Genomic DNA, 18,365 nt, shown 5'->3' with positions numbered 1-18,365 from the left:
GTCTCTGTGTCTATTTGACTAATGCTGCCATGTGCCTCTTCCACCGTTCTCCTCTCCCCAGATAACACACTGTATGCTGGAGTTCATGTGGATTTCATGGGCACTGATGCTGCCGTGTTCCGTACGATGGGGCCTCGACCGGCTGTGCGCACTGAGCAACATGATTCCCGCTGGCTCTATGGTATGAGGCTGATGGAGGTAGCCCGAAGTGGGTGGGGATGAGTGCTGGGATAGCAGACTGTGGATAATGGCGAGAATTATGGCTCACCTCCTGTGGCGTGAGTGGCACAGGTAGCAGGGTGTGTGTTGCAGCACACCTGGAGATCCTTGCACTTGGCAGGGCCATAGAGGTGAAACCTGCAGCCCTGCCCTCTGTTAGGCTGCTGCCTGCCCCTCAGCTCAGCAGACTTACGCCCGTCCTCATCCTCATTATTATTTGTGTTCATTTGTCACTTTTTTCACAAAAGTGAGTTAAAGTGATTCATGGCATTAAAAGAAACATTAAAACAGTGTACAAAGAGCAGACTCTGAATCTGAATGCTCATCATGCAAAAGGACAGATCCAACTCACCCACCCCGCTGAAAAAATTAGCATTACCCCAATGCATAAGAATATGTGTTATAACTAAAGCAAGCTTTCTCAACCTCGGCCCTCCAGATGTTTTTGGCCTACAACTCCCATGATCCCTAACTAGTAGGACCAGTGGTCAGGGATGATGGAAATTGTGGTCTCAAAACATCTGGAGGGCCGAGGCTGAGAAAGCCTGGACTAAAGTGTAGAAAATTTCCTAGATGTTGTACTTGGCTTGTTGTGGCACGCTTGCCCCCAAAGGTTGGCAGCCACTGGGCTAAAGTGTTTGCTTGTGCTGCCTAGTGGCGGACCAAGGTAACGGCACTTTCCCCCTCCCCACCAGACCCTGTCTTCCTCCACGCCCGCGTCATCCCCGACAGCTCCGACCACAACGATGACAAGCTCTACTTCTTTTTCCGTGAGAAAGCGCTTGAGGGTGCCGTGGGGCCTGCTGTGCTCGCTCGGGTGGGACGGGTTTGCCTGGTGAGCGACGCTTGGAGTGGGGGAGACACCCACCCACACTGTTGAGTTTTGGCTTGAGGCATGGGGAACCAGGCTGAGAAAGATGGAGCAGGCTGGGGGCTGCTGCCTGAGGGGTGTGTGAGCGCGTGTTTTGCTGGTGGCAATGGCTGTGTCCCTGCTCCTGCAGAGCTAAAATTGCACCTGGAGATCCTAGAAAAGGGTTCCAAATTCTGGGTTTCCTTAAGTGTAGCTAAGTCAAGGTCCAACTACCCTTAGGATTACTGCTTGCTCAATGGGACTTCCCCCCATCTTACTTTTGAATACATCTAAATTTCTTCTAGGGTTCCTCCAACCCCCCTGGAGCAAATTTTGGGGCACGTGTACGGGGAAGAGATGGGGAGGGAGTCCTGTTGTGCAAGTGGTAATCCACACACTTACAGCAGTGTTTCCCAACCTTGGGCCTCCAGCTGTTTTTGGACTACAACTCCCATCATCCCTAGCTAGCAAGACCAGTGGTCAGGGATGATGGGAATTGTAGTTCAAAAACAGCTGGAGGCCCAAGGTTGGGAAACACTGACTTACAGGATGTATTAGTTGACTACCATACAGTGTGTTTCATTTAATAACCGGACAATGCTTTACTGTACTATAGGAATTCAGAGTATGGCAGATGCTGCTGTTGGGGAAATCTAATGGGATGCCTTGTTTGTAAACTCCCCAAGGAACAGGATAATGGACTAGAACTTTCATTGGTCTGTTCCAGCTAGTGAACTCTGCTACTGAGTGTCAGCAGGATTACAGCACCAAATTAGGAAACTGAGGAATAAAAGGGAGGTGTCAGCATGCTTGGGAGAACCTCAGAGTTTAGAGAAGTGCAAGCTATCTTTGGCCGGGCATGTGTTTGTGCGGCAATGAAGAAACCAACACAGAAAAGCTAGCAGCCCAATGAACACTCGGTGTCTGTTGTTGTTGGGTGATGGTGTGTTGTGGAAGAGAGCACTATTGGAGGGCAGGAACCCTGAACAGGAGCCCTCCCCACTTCCACATTACTCTGTGCCTATCTCTCTGCATTCCCACAAGCACACAGAGATGCAGACACACAAGCAAGCACACTGGTCCTGTGCCAGTTGCGGCACAACTGTGCACCACAGCGAGCCTGTGGAAGGTATAGGTATATGCACAGCCATTCTGGTCTTCGTTGTGCACAGGTTGTGACCACAACCAACTCAAATGTTTTCTTGCAAAATCCCTATTGAAATTCATGGGAGCTTGGAAAAGAGCCCAGATTCCCTCATCCTTTCATTGTGGCTTGTGCAGGGAACTTCCTGGTAGATTGTGTGTGATTAATATTTTAAATTTCCCTGACAACTGAACACATGGCCATTGATACCCTGTCATGTGATTAGGGAAGAGCCACTACATTCTGAGTTATGGAACATTCATGAGAGTTCAAACTGTTGTTCAGGTCTGAAATGCTCTCAATTACATTAAGTACAGAACCCTACCCAGTGTGGGGGGAACCTGTTTTACTTAGCCTAATGATTTGCCCAGCAGCACATAATAAAGGATGCCTGAACAGATTACCCAAAATCCTTTCTGTTTTTTAAAAAATATTTTTATTTTTTATTTTGACAAAGTAATAATAATAAATAAAGAATAAAAATGTGCACCCCACCCACAAGACCATTCCATTGTAGCTATCCAACATCCCAAAATTTCAACACCTCTCTTGCGATGGTTTGACCCCTTTCCATTTTAACAGTAAAAATTCTACAAACCCCTTCCATATCTCCTCAAAATCATTTCTTTTGCATATTCCCCGTCTTACCTTAATAGAACATGTTAATTTATCATAAATAAATAAATCATTAATAAATTTATCCCACACCTCTTTATCCCATTCTTCCATTTTATATTCACCTTGCCCCTTCCACTTCCTAGCTATAATGACTTGGGCAGCTGTCAATAAATTTGTGAGCAACTCCTTCATAGCCTGCGAACTTTCCACCCCGTCGTAAATTGATAATAATGCTACCTTTGGACTTTTGGTCTTCTTTTACCCAGTGATTTCTGTTATCTCCTTAAACACCCTTTGCCCCCAAAATTGTACGTATTTATACCCCCACCACATGTGAACTTAATTCCCGGTTTCCTGGCATCCCTTTTACTTACTCTTGTCCCTTTGGCCAGTTCATTTTTATTTTTAAACTTTTCTTCCTTATTTTTCAATAATCAATAATCAAGGTATGGTTCAAAGAAAAGTGGGCCAGACCCATGTGCTTTCTTTTTGTAACCTCTAAGTTTTTCCAGAGTGTGCTGTGAGTGGGTGGTGGGGCCATATATTTATAGCACCATAGAATTGTTGGGACCAAGGACAATCTAGTCCACCCCCCTGCAATGCAGGAATCGCAACTGAAGAATCCCTGACAGATGCCCACCCAACCTCTGTTTAAAAACCTCCAAGGAAGGAGAGTCCTTCACTTTCCAAGGTCCACCCTAGTTCCTGATTCTTTTAACTGTGTAGATATTCAAATGGTGCCACTTCAGATACCAGCAAATTCAGGTCGCACAATTAAAGTTGATTGTGAAGAGCTCTCCTCTGGAAATTAGTGCTCACCCAACTGTCTTCTCTATGGGTAACAGTGCTATTGCTGAAAAAGAGTTAGAGCAGGGGTAGACAGAAAGACCAAGCTGTGTTGATAGATCTCTGGCTGATTTGCAGTAGATCAGCAAAGGTTTCAGAGGTTCCTTATTTCTGTGTCCCCCCACCCACCCACCCACCAGCCACTATTTTGCACACTGCTCTGATGGGTGGACCTTGATGTTTTGGTTAAAAAAAAAGATACAGTTAAATATTTCAAGCCTGAAGCCTGCCCGTCCGTGGGTTAGAGAATTTTGATCCACCCCCTAATTGAATCAACTAAGAGTCTCCTGCTGCTCTTAGATCTCCAAATCCTAGGGTCTCTGTTTGGCTTTCTCTGCTCCTCTGTGATAAAACTTTCCTACCATTTCCTATTCCATGCCCTCCATGTTCTAATTTTTTTAAAGCTTTCTGATTCTTGCTTGCATGCTGGTGTTAAGGCAAGAGGTCCCAGTACAAATAATGGCTTTCTCCATCTTCCAGCCCAGAGGTGGCTGCTGGATCTATTGTTCTTCAGGGGTGAATGAAAGCTTCCCCCTGACCCAATGCAGATTGCAAGTACATCACCCTCTTTTCTGGAATGGGAGCATACTGGTGGCGGGGGAGAACTAAAGCCCCCCCCCCAATATCCTAATCCAGACTGGGCTCTACATGCTGTCTATTTCTGCAAGAAAAGCTGTGCACTCAGAGACCAAGCATGTGATTCACTTTGGCCACTGTAGGGATTAGCTGACAGACCCGTGTACATTTCCCTTTTCAGAATGATGATGGAGGGCAGCGCTCTTTGGTGAACAAGTGGACGACTTTCCTTAAAGCTCGGCTTGTCTGCTCGGTGATTGGAGAGGACGGCGTGGAGACTTTCTTTGATGAGCTCCGTGAGCTGCTGTTTTGGAGAGGGATTTTGTTTTGGCGGGGCAGAAATGATTTATGCTGGCAGGGGGGAGGTTAAGGCCATAAGGATTTCAGGTTCCACCCTTGGTGCAGAAACCTGAGGCTTAGTGATTGTCTCTGTGTGTGCAGGTGACTGTAAGAGGGTTGAGGCACAGGAGACAGAATTGCACCCTAAGCTCTGGAGAAAGAATTAGCTTGAATGACTTAAAGCCAGGCGTAACCAGAGAGTGGCCATTGAAATATCTTGGCTCTGCCAACTTCAAGGGGTTCTTGAGGCCATTCCAAAAGACATCTGCCAAGATGCTTGTTGTTCTTAGCATTCCAGGTCAAGGTGGAAGATCCCAGCCCTGTGTATTCCAGTGGCCATTGGGATGAAAAATGTTTTTCTTCATTTGGCCATTTGTAGATCTCCCTAAATTCACTGTGTAGCCAAGGATGGGGATCCTGTGGATTCCCAACTCCCATCAATCCCATCTCTGATGTAATCAACCTATTTCTCTGGACTTGATCCATTCTTATGACCCTTTGGAAGGAACCCTTGGATTTCCATGTGTTCATAGAATCATAGAATTCGACAGTTGGAAGGGATCTGGGGATCATCTAATCCAACCCCTTGCCGTGCCATTTGTTTGCTGCCATTTGCTTCAGTATGTCCCCCTAAGCCACAGCACAGATGTTATTGGGAGATGCATGCAAGGCATAGGCACCAACTTCTAGGGGCTGAGGTCTATTTGGCTCCCCCAGAAAATATTTAAGGGGGCTGCCCCCTAAAGTTGATGAGCATTGCCATTCAAATGGTGTGTGTGCTTCTTGTGATTGATTATGCAGGGCAGAGCTTACCTCCCACCCCACCCCACCCCAAATATTTTATTCAAGTTGTCACGCCTGATGCAGGGGGTTGGCCATAGACCAGATGGGGACTGGCAATCTTGCATGCACAACCTACCCACCTCCCTCAAGAAGCTCTGCCTCTTTGTTTCCCTCTTCCAGGTGATGTTTTCCTGCTGCCAACTCAGGATGAGAAGCACCCTCTGCTCTACGGGGTGTTCTCCTCATTGGGGTGAGTGAGCACCCCGTGGTGGGGACAGCTGGGCTTCAGTGTTGGGGCTTAGCCTGCTCAGCAGGCCTTGGGCCTCACACAGGGGCATGCCCCTTTCTCCCTTCTCCCTTCCCCAGGTCCGTGTTCCGTGGCTCTGCGGTCTGCGTTTACTCCATGGCCGACATTCGCACAGTCTTCAATGGGCCCTTTGCCCATAAGGAGGGACACAACTACCAGTGGGGCCCTTACACGGGACGGGTGCCCTACCCTCGCCCTGGAGCTGTGAGTCACCAAGGCATCTCCCTCTCCTAATGTGTTAGTCCCCTCAGCACCTGGATTTCCCTGTCTGCCTCCCTTTTCTCCTTCCATTTCCCCTAAGCTCCTTGCAATTTCTTCCTTATATTTACCCCCTCGCCTGCTTTACACTCAATTGTGTGTTTCCTTTGCATTATGGGTACAAAGAAGATTAGCAGGGTAGGGTGGGGAAAGCTGGACCCCTACAGTTCCTCCCACCCTGGCCAAGACTCTGATTCTACCACCTGGTTCTCTTTCTCAGTGCCCAGGAGGAACCTTCACCCCAGGACTCCGCTCCACACGCGAATTTTCGGACGAGCTGGTGACGTTTGTGCGTGCCCACCCTCTGATGTACAATGCTGTTTACCCACTGCAGCGCCGCCCCCTGCTTGTGAGGACCAATGTGCCTTACAGCTTCACCACCTTGGCCGTGGACCTAGTGGATGCAGTGGACGGGCGCTACGAGGTTCTCTTTCTTGGGACAGGTAAGTAATGGGTGCTAGAGTTGCTGGAGAGTGCTTAGCTAGGGATGCTTTCTGACATTGTCACTCTTCAGCCTCCCCCACCGCCCCCATCAGTCAGGCTGTGGTGGAAGTCACCTAGAAAACTCACCTTCAAGTGCATATTTAATACCATTGAATTCCCAGCTGTGACCTGAGTGACTTTTCTTTTTCTTAATTTCCCCGGCTGAATGGGAAAACTGTGACTCTCCAGATGTTCTCAGACTACAACTCCCATCATCCCTTACCGTGCTGCTTGGGGCTGAGGGGAGTTGCAATCCCACAACATCTAAAGAGCTACACAGATTCCCCATCCCTAGTGTAGGGTTTTGAAGGTAAACACAAATACCTTTGAAGTTGTCCCTAAATACTGTTCACAAGCAACCAGTTCAGCTCTTTGAAGCACTGGAGTAAAATGTCCTCCATAGCTTCTGAAGGAAGATGTCTGGGTCTTCTTCCTCCAGACCAGGGCACAGTGCAGAAGGTGATTGTGCTGCCGAAGGAACAGGGCAACTTGGAAGAGCTGACCCTGGAGGAGGTGGAAGTGTTCAGGGTGAGTGAATACGTGGCTCCCTATCGTTGCTGCCCTAACACTGCTGCTGTCTCTGCCCTTCTCAAGTATGGCCTCTCCTCTTTTTGCCCTACAGGCTCCAGCGCCTGTGAAGACCCTGTGGATATCCTCTAAACGGGTAGGTGGTTGAGGTACCTGTTGCTGAGGAGCAAAGTAGGAGATGAGCACTCTGGGTTGCTGCTCTGACAGGGGTGCAGGTACCTGAAGGACCTTGTGGGCTTAGTCCTTCAACTATGAGGTTAGGGTTCTGCTGCTGTTACGCAGAGGCTGAAGACCAGGACCCTTAGCTTCGTCTTGTAGGAGGCAAGCGGGTGGTCTGGCAACAAGAGGAGAAATCCAGGTTCCCATTCAGCCGCTGCTCTCTCCTCTCTGCTCTGCAGCAACAGCTGTACGCCTCCTCAGACGTGGGGGTTTCCCAGCTGAGCCTCCATCGGTGCCGCGAATACGGTGAAGCTTGTGCCGATTGCTGCCTGGCCAGAGATCCCTATTGTGCTTGGGATGGGCAGCGCTGCGCACGCTACAGCCACACAGCCAAAAGGTAACATCCTGAGAGTGCTAAGTTGGGAAGGCAAATGCCGTGGGAAGGAGGGAGGGAAGCGTGAATGTAAGACGAACCTGGAGGTTGGATCAGGCCAGTGGTCCATTGAGTTGAGCGTTCTGTTCTCACAATGGCCAACCATGTGCCTGTGGGAAGCCCCCAAGCCGGACCCCAGCAATTCAGAGACATATTTCCTCTGCTAGTGGAGGTAGCCATCAAGGCTAGCAGCCACTCTATGGATTTGTCTAATCATCTTATAAAGCCATCCATGTTACATGGAAGAAGAAGGGAAAAAAAAAAAAATACGAGGCACTACACTTCTGTAAAACAAGAAAATCCTTAATAAAAAATAAATATAAATAAATAAATAAATAAAGCCATCCATGTCGGCGGTGACCATCACTATATCTTGTTGGAGTGAATTCCATTCCAGGGGTAGGGCTTGCTCTTTGCTCTGGCAGAGGCACCCAAAAACACCACTGGCAAGGGAAAGGGAAAGAGTCGGCTCCACCAAGCCCACTTCTATGAAGGCTATTTACTACCATCAGGTCTGATCCCTGAGCAAAAGTACAGTGGTACCTCGGGCTACAGATGCTTCAGGTTACATACGCTTCAGGTTACAGACTCCACTAACCCAGAAATAGTACCTCGGGTTAAGAACTTTGCTTCAGGATGAGAACAGAAATCTTGCGGTGGCAATGGGAGGCCCCATTAGCTAAAGTGGGTTAAGAACAGTTAAGAACAGTTTCAGGTTAAGAATGGACCTCCAGAACAAATTAAGTTCTTAACTAGAGGTACCACTGTAATGTGTGACTGTGGCTGTGGCAGGAGCATCCCTAGCCTGGCGGTTCTCTCCTCCACTCTCAGATTGGTCTGGGCGGTGGCTGCTCCAAGGCGGCTTCCCCAGCCCCCCCGCTGCCACCAATAGTGAGTTTTCCTCCCCTCCCCGCCTTGCCCTATTTGCCTGTGGTGTGTCCCTTCAGTGTGGACAAAGGGCAGAGAGCAAGGCAGCTTGTTCTAAGAGGAGGGTCTGCATGTGGAAACTTGACTGAAAACTATTTTATTCAGATAGAAGCAGCCTTGAAGCACTAAACTGAAGGAAGGCAGGATGAGTCGGTTAAATCAGGGATGGGGCATCTGTGGCCCTCCAGATGCTGTTGGACTCCAACTCCCAGCAGCCCCCGTCAGCATGGCCAATGGTCAGGGGTGATGGGAGTTGTAGTGCAACAGCATCTGGAGGGCCACAGGTGCTCCATCCCTGGCTGTTAAACAGAAAAATAATAAGCACCATGATTCATGGGACGTGGGTGGTGCTGTGGGTTAAACCACAAAGCCTAGGACTTGCCGATCAGAAGGTCGGCGGTTTGAATCCCTGTGACGGGGTGAGCTCCCGTTGCTCGGTCCCTGCTCCTGCCAACCTAGCAGTTCGAAAGCACGTCAAAGTGCAAGTAAATAAATAGGTACCGCTCCGGCGGGAAATTAAACGGCATTTCCGTGTGCTGCTCTGGTTCACCAGAAGCGGCTTAGTCATGCTGGCCACATGACCTGGAAGCTGTATGCTGGCTCCCTCGGCCAATAAAGCGAGATGAACCCCAGAGTTAGCCACGACTGGACCTAATGGTCAGGGGTCCCTTTACCTTTACCTATCATCATGATTATGGTTGGTCGGTGTTTACTAATTTCCTTTAGCTGCTCAAAAGGAAGTCTCCTGGGTTGGAAAAGGGAATGAGTTTGACCTCTTCCCTTTCATTTAGGAGGAGCCGCCGTCAGGACATCAAACATGGTGACCCTTTGCGGCAGTGCCGGGGCTTTAATGCCAAAGGTAAGTTTTCACAGCACCATCCCAGCCTTATTCTCCAAGAGTTTGTCTAATCCTTTTTTAAAGCCATCCAAGCTGATGGAGATCCATAGTCCATAGTCCAACTGTGTGCTGTGTGAAGAAGTGCTTGCCAACAAATGTGCCGTTTCCCTTAACACAAATGATGCCTTCCTGGAACAGATGGCCAAGCATGCAAAAGGAAGGGAGATAGTAGTAATGGGGGACTTCAATTACCCGGATATTTGTTGGATGTCAAACTCAGCCAAGAGCATAAGGTCAAACAGATTCCTCACTGGCCTTGTAGACAACTTCATTGTCCAGAAAGTGAGAGAAGCAACAAGAGGAACAGCCATTTTAGATCTGGTCCTAACCAATGTTGATGACCTGGTTAGTGGGGTAGAAGTGGAAGGATCATTAGGTGCGAGTGATCATGCTCTTCTGAAGTTTACTATACAGCGGAAAGGAGCAGCCAAGCATACTAGGACTCAATTTCTTGACTTTAAGAAAGCCGACTTCATAAAACTTAGTGAAGTGCTGGGTGAGATCCCATGGACAGTAATACGAAAAGGAAAGGGAGTTCATGATGGCTGGGAGTTTGTTAAGAGGGAGATAGTAAAAGCACAACTTCAGGCAATACCAATAAGACGGAAACATGGAAGGTGCCTAAAGAAGCCAGGGTGGCTATCTAAAGAACTTTTAACTGAGTTAAGATTAAAAAAGGATGTGTACAAAAAATGGAAAAGGGGGGAAACCACCAAAGAGGAATTCAAACAAATAGCCAGCACGTGTAGACACAAAGTCAGAAAAGCTAAAGCACAGAATGAACTCAGGCTTGCTAGAGAGGTTAAAAGCAACAAAAAAGGCTTTTATGGGTATGTTCGTAGCAAAAGGAAGAACAAAAAAACAGTGGGGTCACTCAGAGGAGAAGATGGTGAAATGCAAACAGGGGACACAGAAAGGGCCGAACTCCTCAATGCCTTCTTTGCCTCAGTCTTCTCCGATAAAGAAAACAATGCCCGACCTGAAGAATTTGGAGCAAATGATTCAGCAGGGGAAACACAGCCCAGAATAACTAAGGAGATAGTACAAGAATACTTGGCTAGTCTAGATGTATTCAAGTCTCCAGGGCCAGATGAACTGCATCCAAGAGTATTAAAAGAACTGGCAGATGTGATCTCAGAACCACTGGCAGTCATCTTTGAGAATTCCTGGAGAACAGGCGAAGTCCCGGCAGACTGGAGGAGGGCAAATGTTGTCCCTATTTTCAAAAAGGGGAAAAGAGAGGACCCAAATAAATACCGCCCAGTCAGTCTGACATCAATACCAGGGAAGATTCTGGAGCAGATCATTAAGCAAACAGTCTGTGAGCACCTAGAAAGGAATGCTGTGATCACCAATAGTCAGCATGGATTTCTGAAAAATAAGTCATGTCAGACTAACCTGATCTCGTTTTTTGACAGAATTACAAGCCTGGTAGATGAAGGGAACGCAGTGGATGTAGCCTACCTTGATTTCAGCAAGGCATTTGACAAGGTGCCCCATGATATTCTTGTAAAGAAGCTGGTAAAATGCGGTCTTGACTATGCTACCACTCAGTGGATTTGTAACTGGCTGACTGACCCAACCCAAAGGGTGCTCATCAATGGTTCCTCTTCATCCTGGAGAAGAGTGACTAGTGGGGTGCCACAGGGTTCTGTCTTGGGCCCGGTCTTATTCAACATCTTTATCAACGACTTGGATGATGGACTCAAGGACATCCTGATCAAATTTGCAGATGACACCAAACTGGGAGGGGTGGCTAACACCCCAGAGGACAGGATCACACTTCAAAATGACCTTGACAGATTAGAGAACTCGGCCAAAACAAACAAGATGAATTTTAACAGGGAGAAATGTAAAGTATTGCACTTGGGCAAAAAAAATGAGAGGCACAAATACAAGATGGGTGACACCTGGCTTGAGAGCAGTACATGTGAAAAGGATCTAGGAGTCTTGGTTGACCACAAACTTGACATGAGCCAACAGTGTGACGCGGCAGCTAAAAAAGCCAATGCTGTTCTGGGCTGCATCAATAGGAGTATAGCATCTAGATCAAGGGAAGTAATAGTGCCACTGTATTCTGCTCTGGTCAGACCTCACCTGGAGTACTGTGTCCAGTTCTGGGCACGACAGTTCAAGAAGGACACTGACAAACTGGAACGTGTCCAGAGGAGGGCAACCAAAATGGTCAAAGGCCTGGAAACGATGCCTTATGAAGAACGGCTGAGGGAGCTGGGCATGTTTAGCCTGGAGAAGAGGAGCTTAAGGGGTGATATGATAGCCATGTTCAAATATATAAAAGGATGTCACATAGAGGAGGGAGAAAGGTTGTTTTCTGCTGCTCCAGAGAAGCGGACACGGAGCAATGGTTCCAAACTACAAGAAAGAAGATTCCACCTAAACATTAGGAAGAACTTCCTGACAGTAAGAGCTGTTCGACAGTGGAATTTGCTGCCAAGGAGTGTGGTGGAGTCTCCTTCTTTGGAGGTCTTTAAGCAGAGGCTTGTCAACCATATGTCAGGAGTGCTCTGATGGTGTTTCCTGCTTGGCAGGGGGTTGGACTCGATGGCCCTTGTGGTCTCTTCCAACTCTATAATTCTATGATTCTATGATTCTATGAAATGTTGACAAAATTTGGCAAGTCTCGGGAGGGCTGCCTGGAATGGGAAGTCCGGCTCCTCTGGGGATCAAGAGGCAGAGGCAAGCTCAGTTCCTAATTGCCACAGGAGGAAAGGGTTATCTCAGCTGCTCAGACCAGGACATGCCTGCTCAGCACTCTCAAAAGAAAAACAAATTCACTGCTTCTGCAAGGAAGGTAATGTAATAAAGGTTGAGAGAAAACTCTGTGTGGTTTGGCTGCTGCAGCAACTCCTGGCTTTATAAAAGCCAGCTCTGTTGCTGAATGAAGAGGCCATAGCACATAAGATGAATACAGAAGGTGTCAGAATCAATCCCTGGCATCTACAGCTTTTTTTAAAAGAAGGGTTGGTTTAGCAAGTGATGGGCAAGACTCTTGGCTGAAACCCTGGAGAGCTGTGGCCAGTCAGAGTACTATACTGAGCTGGATGGATAAATATTCTGACCTGGTAAAAGGCAGCTTCCTTTTCCCCTAAAAGTAATGTAATTCCAAATTAGAAGGGGAGGATTGCATATGCTGTGTTAAACATAATGAGGATTTAGAAGATAAATTTGAAGGTATTTCTTCTCTACATTGAGTGTCAGAGGACGATCTAGATTAGAGATTTGTGGGAGTGGGAAATGAACTGAATTGACCATTGGAGGATTTACTAGTGCAGGGGAGACGGGTGCCAGGATCTTCAAAAGGGGAGCACAATGACCTTCTAGTGAATTAGGAATGGGGAGTGGGATAATGCTAAGAGCCAGCACTGGGGTTGTGCAGGGAAAGGTGGCATGGGCAAGCAATGTGATCTCCATGCATGGGAAGCATTTGTGTAAGTTGGCACGAAGCCCTCCTGATATCTCTGCCTGGCCTTCAGGAGTCTTCCCAGGCCACTTTTGATACCCCTTTTGTGCTTTTGCCTGGTGGGAATGTGTCCTTGGAGTGTGAGAACTCTTGCTTGCTCAGATAAAGTATAGAGAGAGGTTGGGTGGAGGTAGAAATCTCGTCTTTTGTGGAATGTAGCCCGTTGGCAAAAGTAAGCATCTCCACCCCCTTTGGCTTCTGTCACTGCCAACCACCAGCAGTTGGTTGGCAGCACTGCCAACCAACAAGCCTCCAGAAGGTTGGCCATGGGGGAATGAAAAAGATTCCCCACCCTTGTGAGACATAAGCATTACTACCCCTATGCATGATACTCCTGTAATGGAAGAGTAATTCTTGCACAATGGCAAGATGGGTTGCCCCACAAGAACTCCTGCGAGTTACCAGAAGAAATGCCACCTGTGATGGGTTGTGTGTGCTGGTTCTGAAAGAGAGTCTTGCTCTCTAATAAAGTTACAAGGTGCTCCAAACCTGTGTTTCTGTTTCATCCTTTTGGTGACAAAGGTGAAAGATGGGAGAACCTTTTAGAGTCTTGTTTTTTAATTGTTTATTTTGAATACTGTGCTCAATTTCTTTGTTAAAGACCCTTGAGGCCATGGAAATCTTATAGAAGTGTAAGAAGAGCCCTGCTGCTTCAGAACAAAGGTCCGCCTAAGTCTGGCATCCCAGTCAGATGCTCCTGGCAAACTGGCAAACTGGCAAGCAGAGCATGATGCCAACACAGCTCCGCTGCTTGCCCCACAGTAGTTGAAATTCAGCCTCTGAAAGTGGGTGTTCCATATAGACCTCATGGCTAATAGCCATGAATGGAGCTACATCCTCTGTGACTTTGGCATAAATGACTTTAAAGGAGGATTAGACAATGGCCTTCACCTTGTTGTGTGGCAGTGAATTTCATAAACTAATGATGCGCTGGTTGAAAAAAGTGCTCTTTTTTTGTCTGTCTGGGGATCTGCTGCCCATGAATTCCATTGGGTGGCCTAATGTGATGACAGAGGGAGAAAAACCTCTCTACCTACAACATGCATAATTTTATGAACCTCTGCTGTGGTTCCCTTGGTTGTCCTCCTGCATTGTAAGCCACAAAGCTATCAGACACTTTAGGCTTGTAGTGATGATGCTTTAGCCCCTTGATCATCAGAGGTTATCTTTTTCTGCACCTCTTCCAGTGCTGTGTTCTGCTGAGGTGGGTTCAACTAGGACTGTATGCTGCTCTGTCCTAGTGACCTCATTGTTACTTAGGTGTACTCTGCCTCCTTCCCTCCAGACAAATCCTCCTAAGGATTTGAGGGTGGCCTGGTGGGTCCACAGGGCTTTGCTGAAGCAGATTCAGACTGATCAGCAATAGTCTGGGGCTCAACACAAAATCGTCAGTACCTTTGACACAGGGAATTTCAGCAACAGTAAGTGGTATTCCTATGTAGCGCGCGTGCACACACACACACACACACACACACACAATCTTTATGTACCACCAACCTCTAAGCAGTTTGCAAAAAAAAAGTACAAATATGGCAAATATGGCACCTATGGCAGTGCTAATTCTGCAGATCAAAGTGGCCAAGTGGGCATACATGGTGTGATTCCACAAGTAAATAGTTGTGTTGCACAAATCCACACACGCACCCTTTTTCACATGAACACTGGTACATGTGTAGATACGGCTTGTGCCTATGTTTAATGTGACATGTGAACAACCCTCTATTCCCAAGAGCTTAATAATGTGAAGAGAGCCTGCTGCATCATGCCAATGGGGCAGCTAGCATCCTGTTTTCATAGTGGCCAACCAGATGCCCAAGGGAAGCCCAAAGGACCTGAGCACAACAGCCCTCTGACCAGCAAATACTTTCCCCCTTACACACTTCCTTATGTTATTATTCCTTGTGTTAATATCTAGTTCCTTGTGTTCAGTCTAGTTCCAAGATGCCTGGGAGGGTTTATAATTTTTTTGACAGGGGTTAGTGAGATTGCTTACACCTATGCAGCTCTTGGGCTTTGCTGCTTATGAAGAATACAGTACCTGAGGGACATCATCGCAGAAGGAAAGACAGTCTACTTTAGAGGCAACAAAAGAGAATGGGGCTAACACTATCAAGGCCTTCTTACTAAAGGCCTTCTTACTCTTACTCTTGCCAACTGAGTAGAAGCACTTGCCAAGTCATTTCCTTTCTTATTGTTATCAGTGGCAGCTTCTGACGAAGAGTCTTGAAATTTATTTACTTTTCCCAAAGGAGTTTGTCTAAGGCTGGCCCAAGACATTTTGGTTCCTGATGCAAAGAACAAGATGGTGCCCCCTGCTCCTCACACACAAACAGATTGGGGCTGAAATTGAAACAAACTTAGCACTAGCAATGGGACAGTGTCTTCCAGTTTAGAGGTTGCAGAATAAGCTATAGGCCACACACAGCTCTGGTTGGCAACAGAGGGGAATGGCTGAGGTTCTCAGGTGGAACATAGGCAGACACTGCTGCAGAACACACACTTGTTGCCTGCGATGATTGCCCGCCTCCGAGTGAAAACATTGGTGGAAGAATGTGAGATGCAAGTGAGAGACAGACTGATGCCTGTCTTCATGTTCGTGTTTCCAGAAATACAACTGTCTTAGTCTGTTTCAGCAAAGACAACAAACGTTTTGTGGCACCTTAAAGAGAAATACTTTCTTATGGCACAAGCTTTGATGGACTCAAGTCTCCTTCCTTAGATACAGTGGTCATTTTTGGTGTACTTTGCATTTGTAGTGTGGAAACTGTCGCAATGGGCAAGGCCTTCTCAAGGAATAGGAATTGAGGAATTGTGGTCCTCCAAATGTTGTTGGACTCGAACCCCCATCAGTCCCAGACAGCAGAGCCAATAATGGGAGCCAGGGATGATGGGAGTTGTAGTGCAGCAACATCCAGAGGACCAAAGGTTCCCTATCCCTCTTGTAGTGTGGGATTTTGCACCTCTAGGCCACCTCTGAGAGAATTTGGCTGTGATGTGTTAGTTGCTAACTCAGTGGCTGACAGTTTCATCAACAGGAGAAATGGTATGCAAAGCTTAATTTATTTTTAAGTTGTTTTGAACCTTCCCTGGAGAATTTTTCTTTATCACTAGCCTGCCCCTTTAGCACAGTCTCCTGGGCCAAATCTTATGCAAATTGTGGCAAAGCAATCTACCTTTTAAGCCAGATCAGGACGGTCAAGATGTAATCATACAGAGTTTTGCTGAAGTGGTGTTTCCAGCTTTGCTCACTTTCCTGCCTTAGCTGGTGCTTGAGTGGGGCTGTGAGATTGTGAACATCCAGTTTCTGCTTTGTCAACTGTACTGCAGGATCATCTCAAGCTTGGTAGGTTTGAGGATCACAGGAATCTCAGCTATCAAAGCAGGGTGTGTGCGCTAGTACTTCTTGCTATTCTCAGCTTATCTGAAGGTTAAATTCTTCTATTAAATTATTGGAGATCAGGAATTTCTAAGTGTTGCTTGATTGCTGCTTCTGGCTGCAAGAGTGTGTTTGTTTTTGTCATACGCCTATTCAGATGCAGAATGTTTTATCTTGGGTATACTAAAAAGATGCTACATCAGTTCCACAATGAAGGCGTTCCCTTATCTCAAATTGGCAGTGAACACTTCCTAAGAGCTAACTCTGTACATCCCTGTTCCTGGACTTTTCTACATTAATTTGCCAATTTTGGCAGTCTTCCTGCGTTGTGAGGTGTGGTATCATTGGTAATGGTTGTCATTCCTCTTGTCCTCCACTTCAGAAAGTAGAAAAGTTGGAGAGGGGAATGAAAGGTATTTTTGATGGCCCAGAAGATACAGGATACAAAATGGAGTCTAACTAAAAGGAAGCTGGGCAAATTTAGTCTCCGTTGCATTTCTGATCTCCAATAGGAAAGCAGCAAATTTATGTTTTTTATTTAATTTTTGTGATTTTTGCAGCTGAGGATATGTCCCCATCCAAAGCAACACATTTTTAAACAGATATGGTGGGTATTTTTTGTCCATGATTAGCCTCTGCTGAAGTTGTGACAGACTCTCCTAAATTTTTGTAATACTACTTGAGCCTTACTTACACTTTGGTCCAGAATCCAGCACTAGCTCTTTTCCTAGTGTCTGACTTGGCTGCTCAGCTCTGTCACATTTATTGCAGATTCAGCAAAGTGTGATCTCCCAACGTATTTACTGCTTGCCAGGTGGTTGGCAGCTTTACTCCATTGGAAGACTTATTACGATGTATCTAAATCAGGCATAGGCAAACTGGGCCCTCCAAATGTTTTGGAACTACAACTCCCATCATCCCTGGCCACTGGTCCTGTTAGCTAAGGATGATGGGAGTTGTAGTCCCCAAACATCTGGAGGGCCGAGTTTGCCCATGCCTGATCTAAATCAAAGGCACCGTTGGCTTGTCTTTTTTGTGGGTTCTTGAACAACTCATTCCTATCTGTTGGAAGCACTGGAGAATGAGGGCTGCTTGTAGGCGTTCAGTAAGGCATCACTGGTGTGATCCATAGCTCCTAATGACAGAAGTGCTTTTAATATAGTTCATAACATGCTGTTACAGCTTTAGATAACTGAACCCACACCACTCTCATCTAACAAGACTGGGATGAAATTATGTTGACTTTTAAAATGTCTAGCAGAAAAAAGCATTGGCCCTCCTGCGACTTATATTCCCAACCATTGAACAAGCTTGGGCCTCTCATTAACTGAGCTCACTGCTTTGCTTTTGAAGATTTACCAGGACTTGGCCCTGTCTGCACATCTCCCTCACAGGTGCAGAAGTGCTCTGTTGTGTGCTAAGCTGTAATGCTTGTCATTTTACTGCCTTTCCAGGAGCACTGCCTATATTCTACTCAATGTAGGTGTAGCCTAAAACTGGCTGTGCTGCAGGTAGCTGTACTTAGTCATGGTGCCCAGTTCCAAGGCTGTGGGGAATTCCTACTGCTATCTCTTGCTACAGGGAACAGAGATGAAGCTTTGGGCAACACAGATGTGGTGTAGGCATGGGGGATTGGGCGATGACTGCTGAGTTCTTGAGTTAACTATTTCTGCAGCAACAATTCTGGAAAAGCAAACCTCTGTGCTAACCAAGACAAATTTGCAGAACATACAGAATTACAGTGGGGTTATAACACTCAACAAATCCTGGACTTATTTGCAACCTTTTTTTTTTTTTTTTTTTTTTTACAGTAGAGCAACAATTACATGAGCAGATTCAATATGGACTAGAAGGCGGAAGTGTATTCCTAGAGTGTGAACCACGATCTCCCCATGCCTCCATCAAGTGGCTTATGCAAGCTCATAATTCTGACAAGCGCAAGGTGGTAAGTCCCTCATCCTGAATAGCCTTTAGCTATGAGTGTGTGGACTGCAGAGATGTTAAACTTTTTTTTGGGGGGGGGAGTAGTCACACTGACATTTGTCTTCAAAAAAAAACACCAAAACAGCAGTCTGATAGCATCTCTGACATAAGAGGAATGTTGGGAGCAGCTTTTACTTATCTCACAAAAACTGCAGCT

At 46.7% G+C, this 18,365-nt stretch overlaps 1 protein-coding gene and 1 long non-coding RNA gene across 4 annotated transcripts in view; one reads left to right on the top strand and one right to left on the bottom strand.

The window, feature by feature from the left end:
- LOC309332752 overlaps positions 1-18,365 on the bottom strand; it is a 107,679-nt gene that overhangs the window by 23,508 nt on the left and 65,806 nt on the right. The gene's annotated exons all lie outside the window — the stretch shown is intronic.
- Positions 1-18,365, top strand: part of LOC309332700 (semaphorin-3F-like) — a 32,865-nt gene that overhangs the window by 13,484 nt on the left and 1,016 nt on the right. For 2 of the 3 annotated variants that reach the window (XM_081845824.1, XM_081845826.1), the window contains exons 7-17: positions 62-181; positions 915-1,054; positions 4,435-4,549; positions 5,556-5,625; positions 5,742-5,886; positions 6,161-6,383; positions 6,863-6,951; positions 7,046-7,087; positions 7,350-7,507; positions 9,262-9,329; positions 18,037-18,170. In XM_081845824.1, coding sequence (XP_081701950.1) covers positions 62-181; positions 915-1,054; positions 4,435-4,549; positions 5,556-5,625; positions 5,742-5,886; positions 6,161-6,383; positions 6,863-6,951; positions 7,046-7,087; positions 7,350-7,507; positions 9,262-9,329; positions 18,037-18,170 — 1,304 coding nt within the window. The remainder of the gene's footprint in view (positions 1-61; positions 182-914; positions 1,055-4,434; positions 4,550-5,555; positions 5,626-5,741; positions 5,887-6,160; positions 6,384-6,862; positions 6,952-7,045; positions 7,088-7,349; positions 7,508-9,261; positions 9,330-18,036; positions 18,171-18,365) is intronic. The other variant, XM_081845825.1, reaches the window with a different exon arrangement.

Source organism: Podarcis erhardii, assembly GCF_964252035.2.
Source record: "Podarcis erhardii genome assembly, chromosome: 17".
NCBI lineage: Eukaryota > Metazoa > Chordata > Lepidosauria > Squamata > Lacertidae > Podarcis > Podarcis erhardii.
Note: the sequence above shows the minus strand (reverse complement) of the source record. Positions and strands in the feature narration are given on the sequence as shown.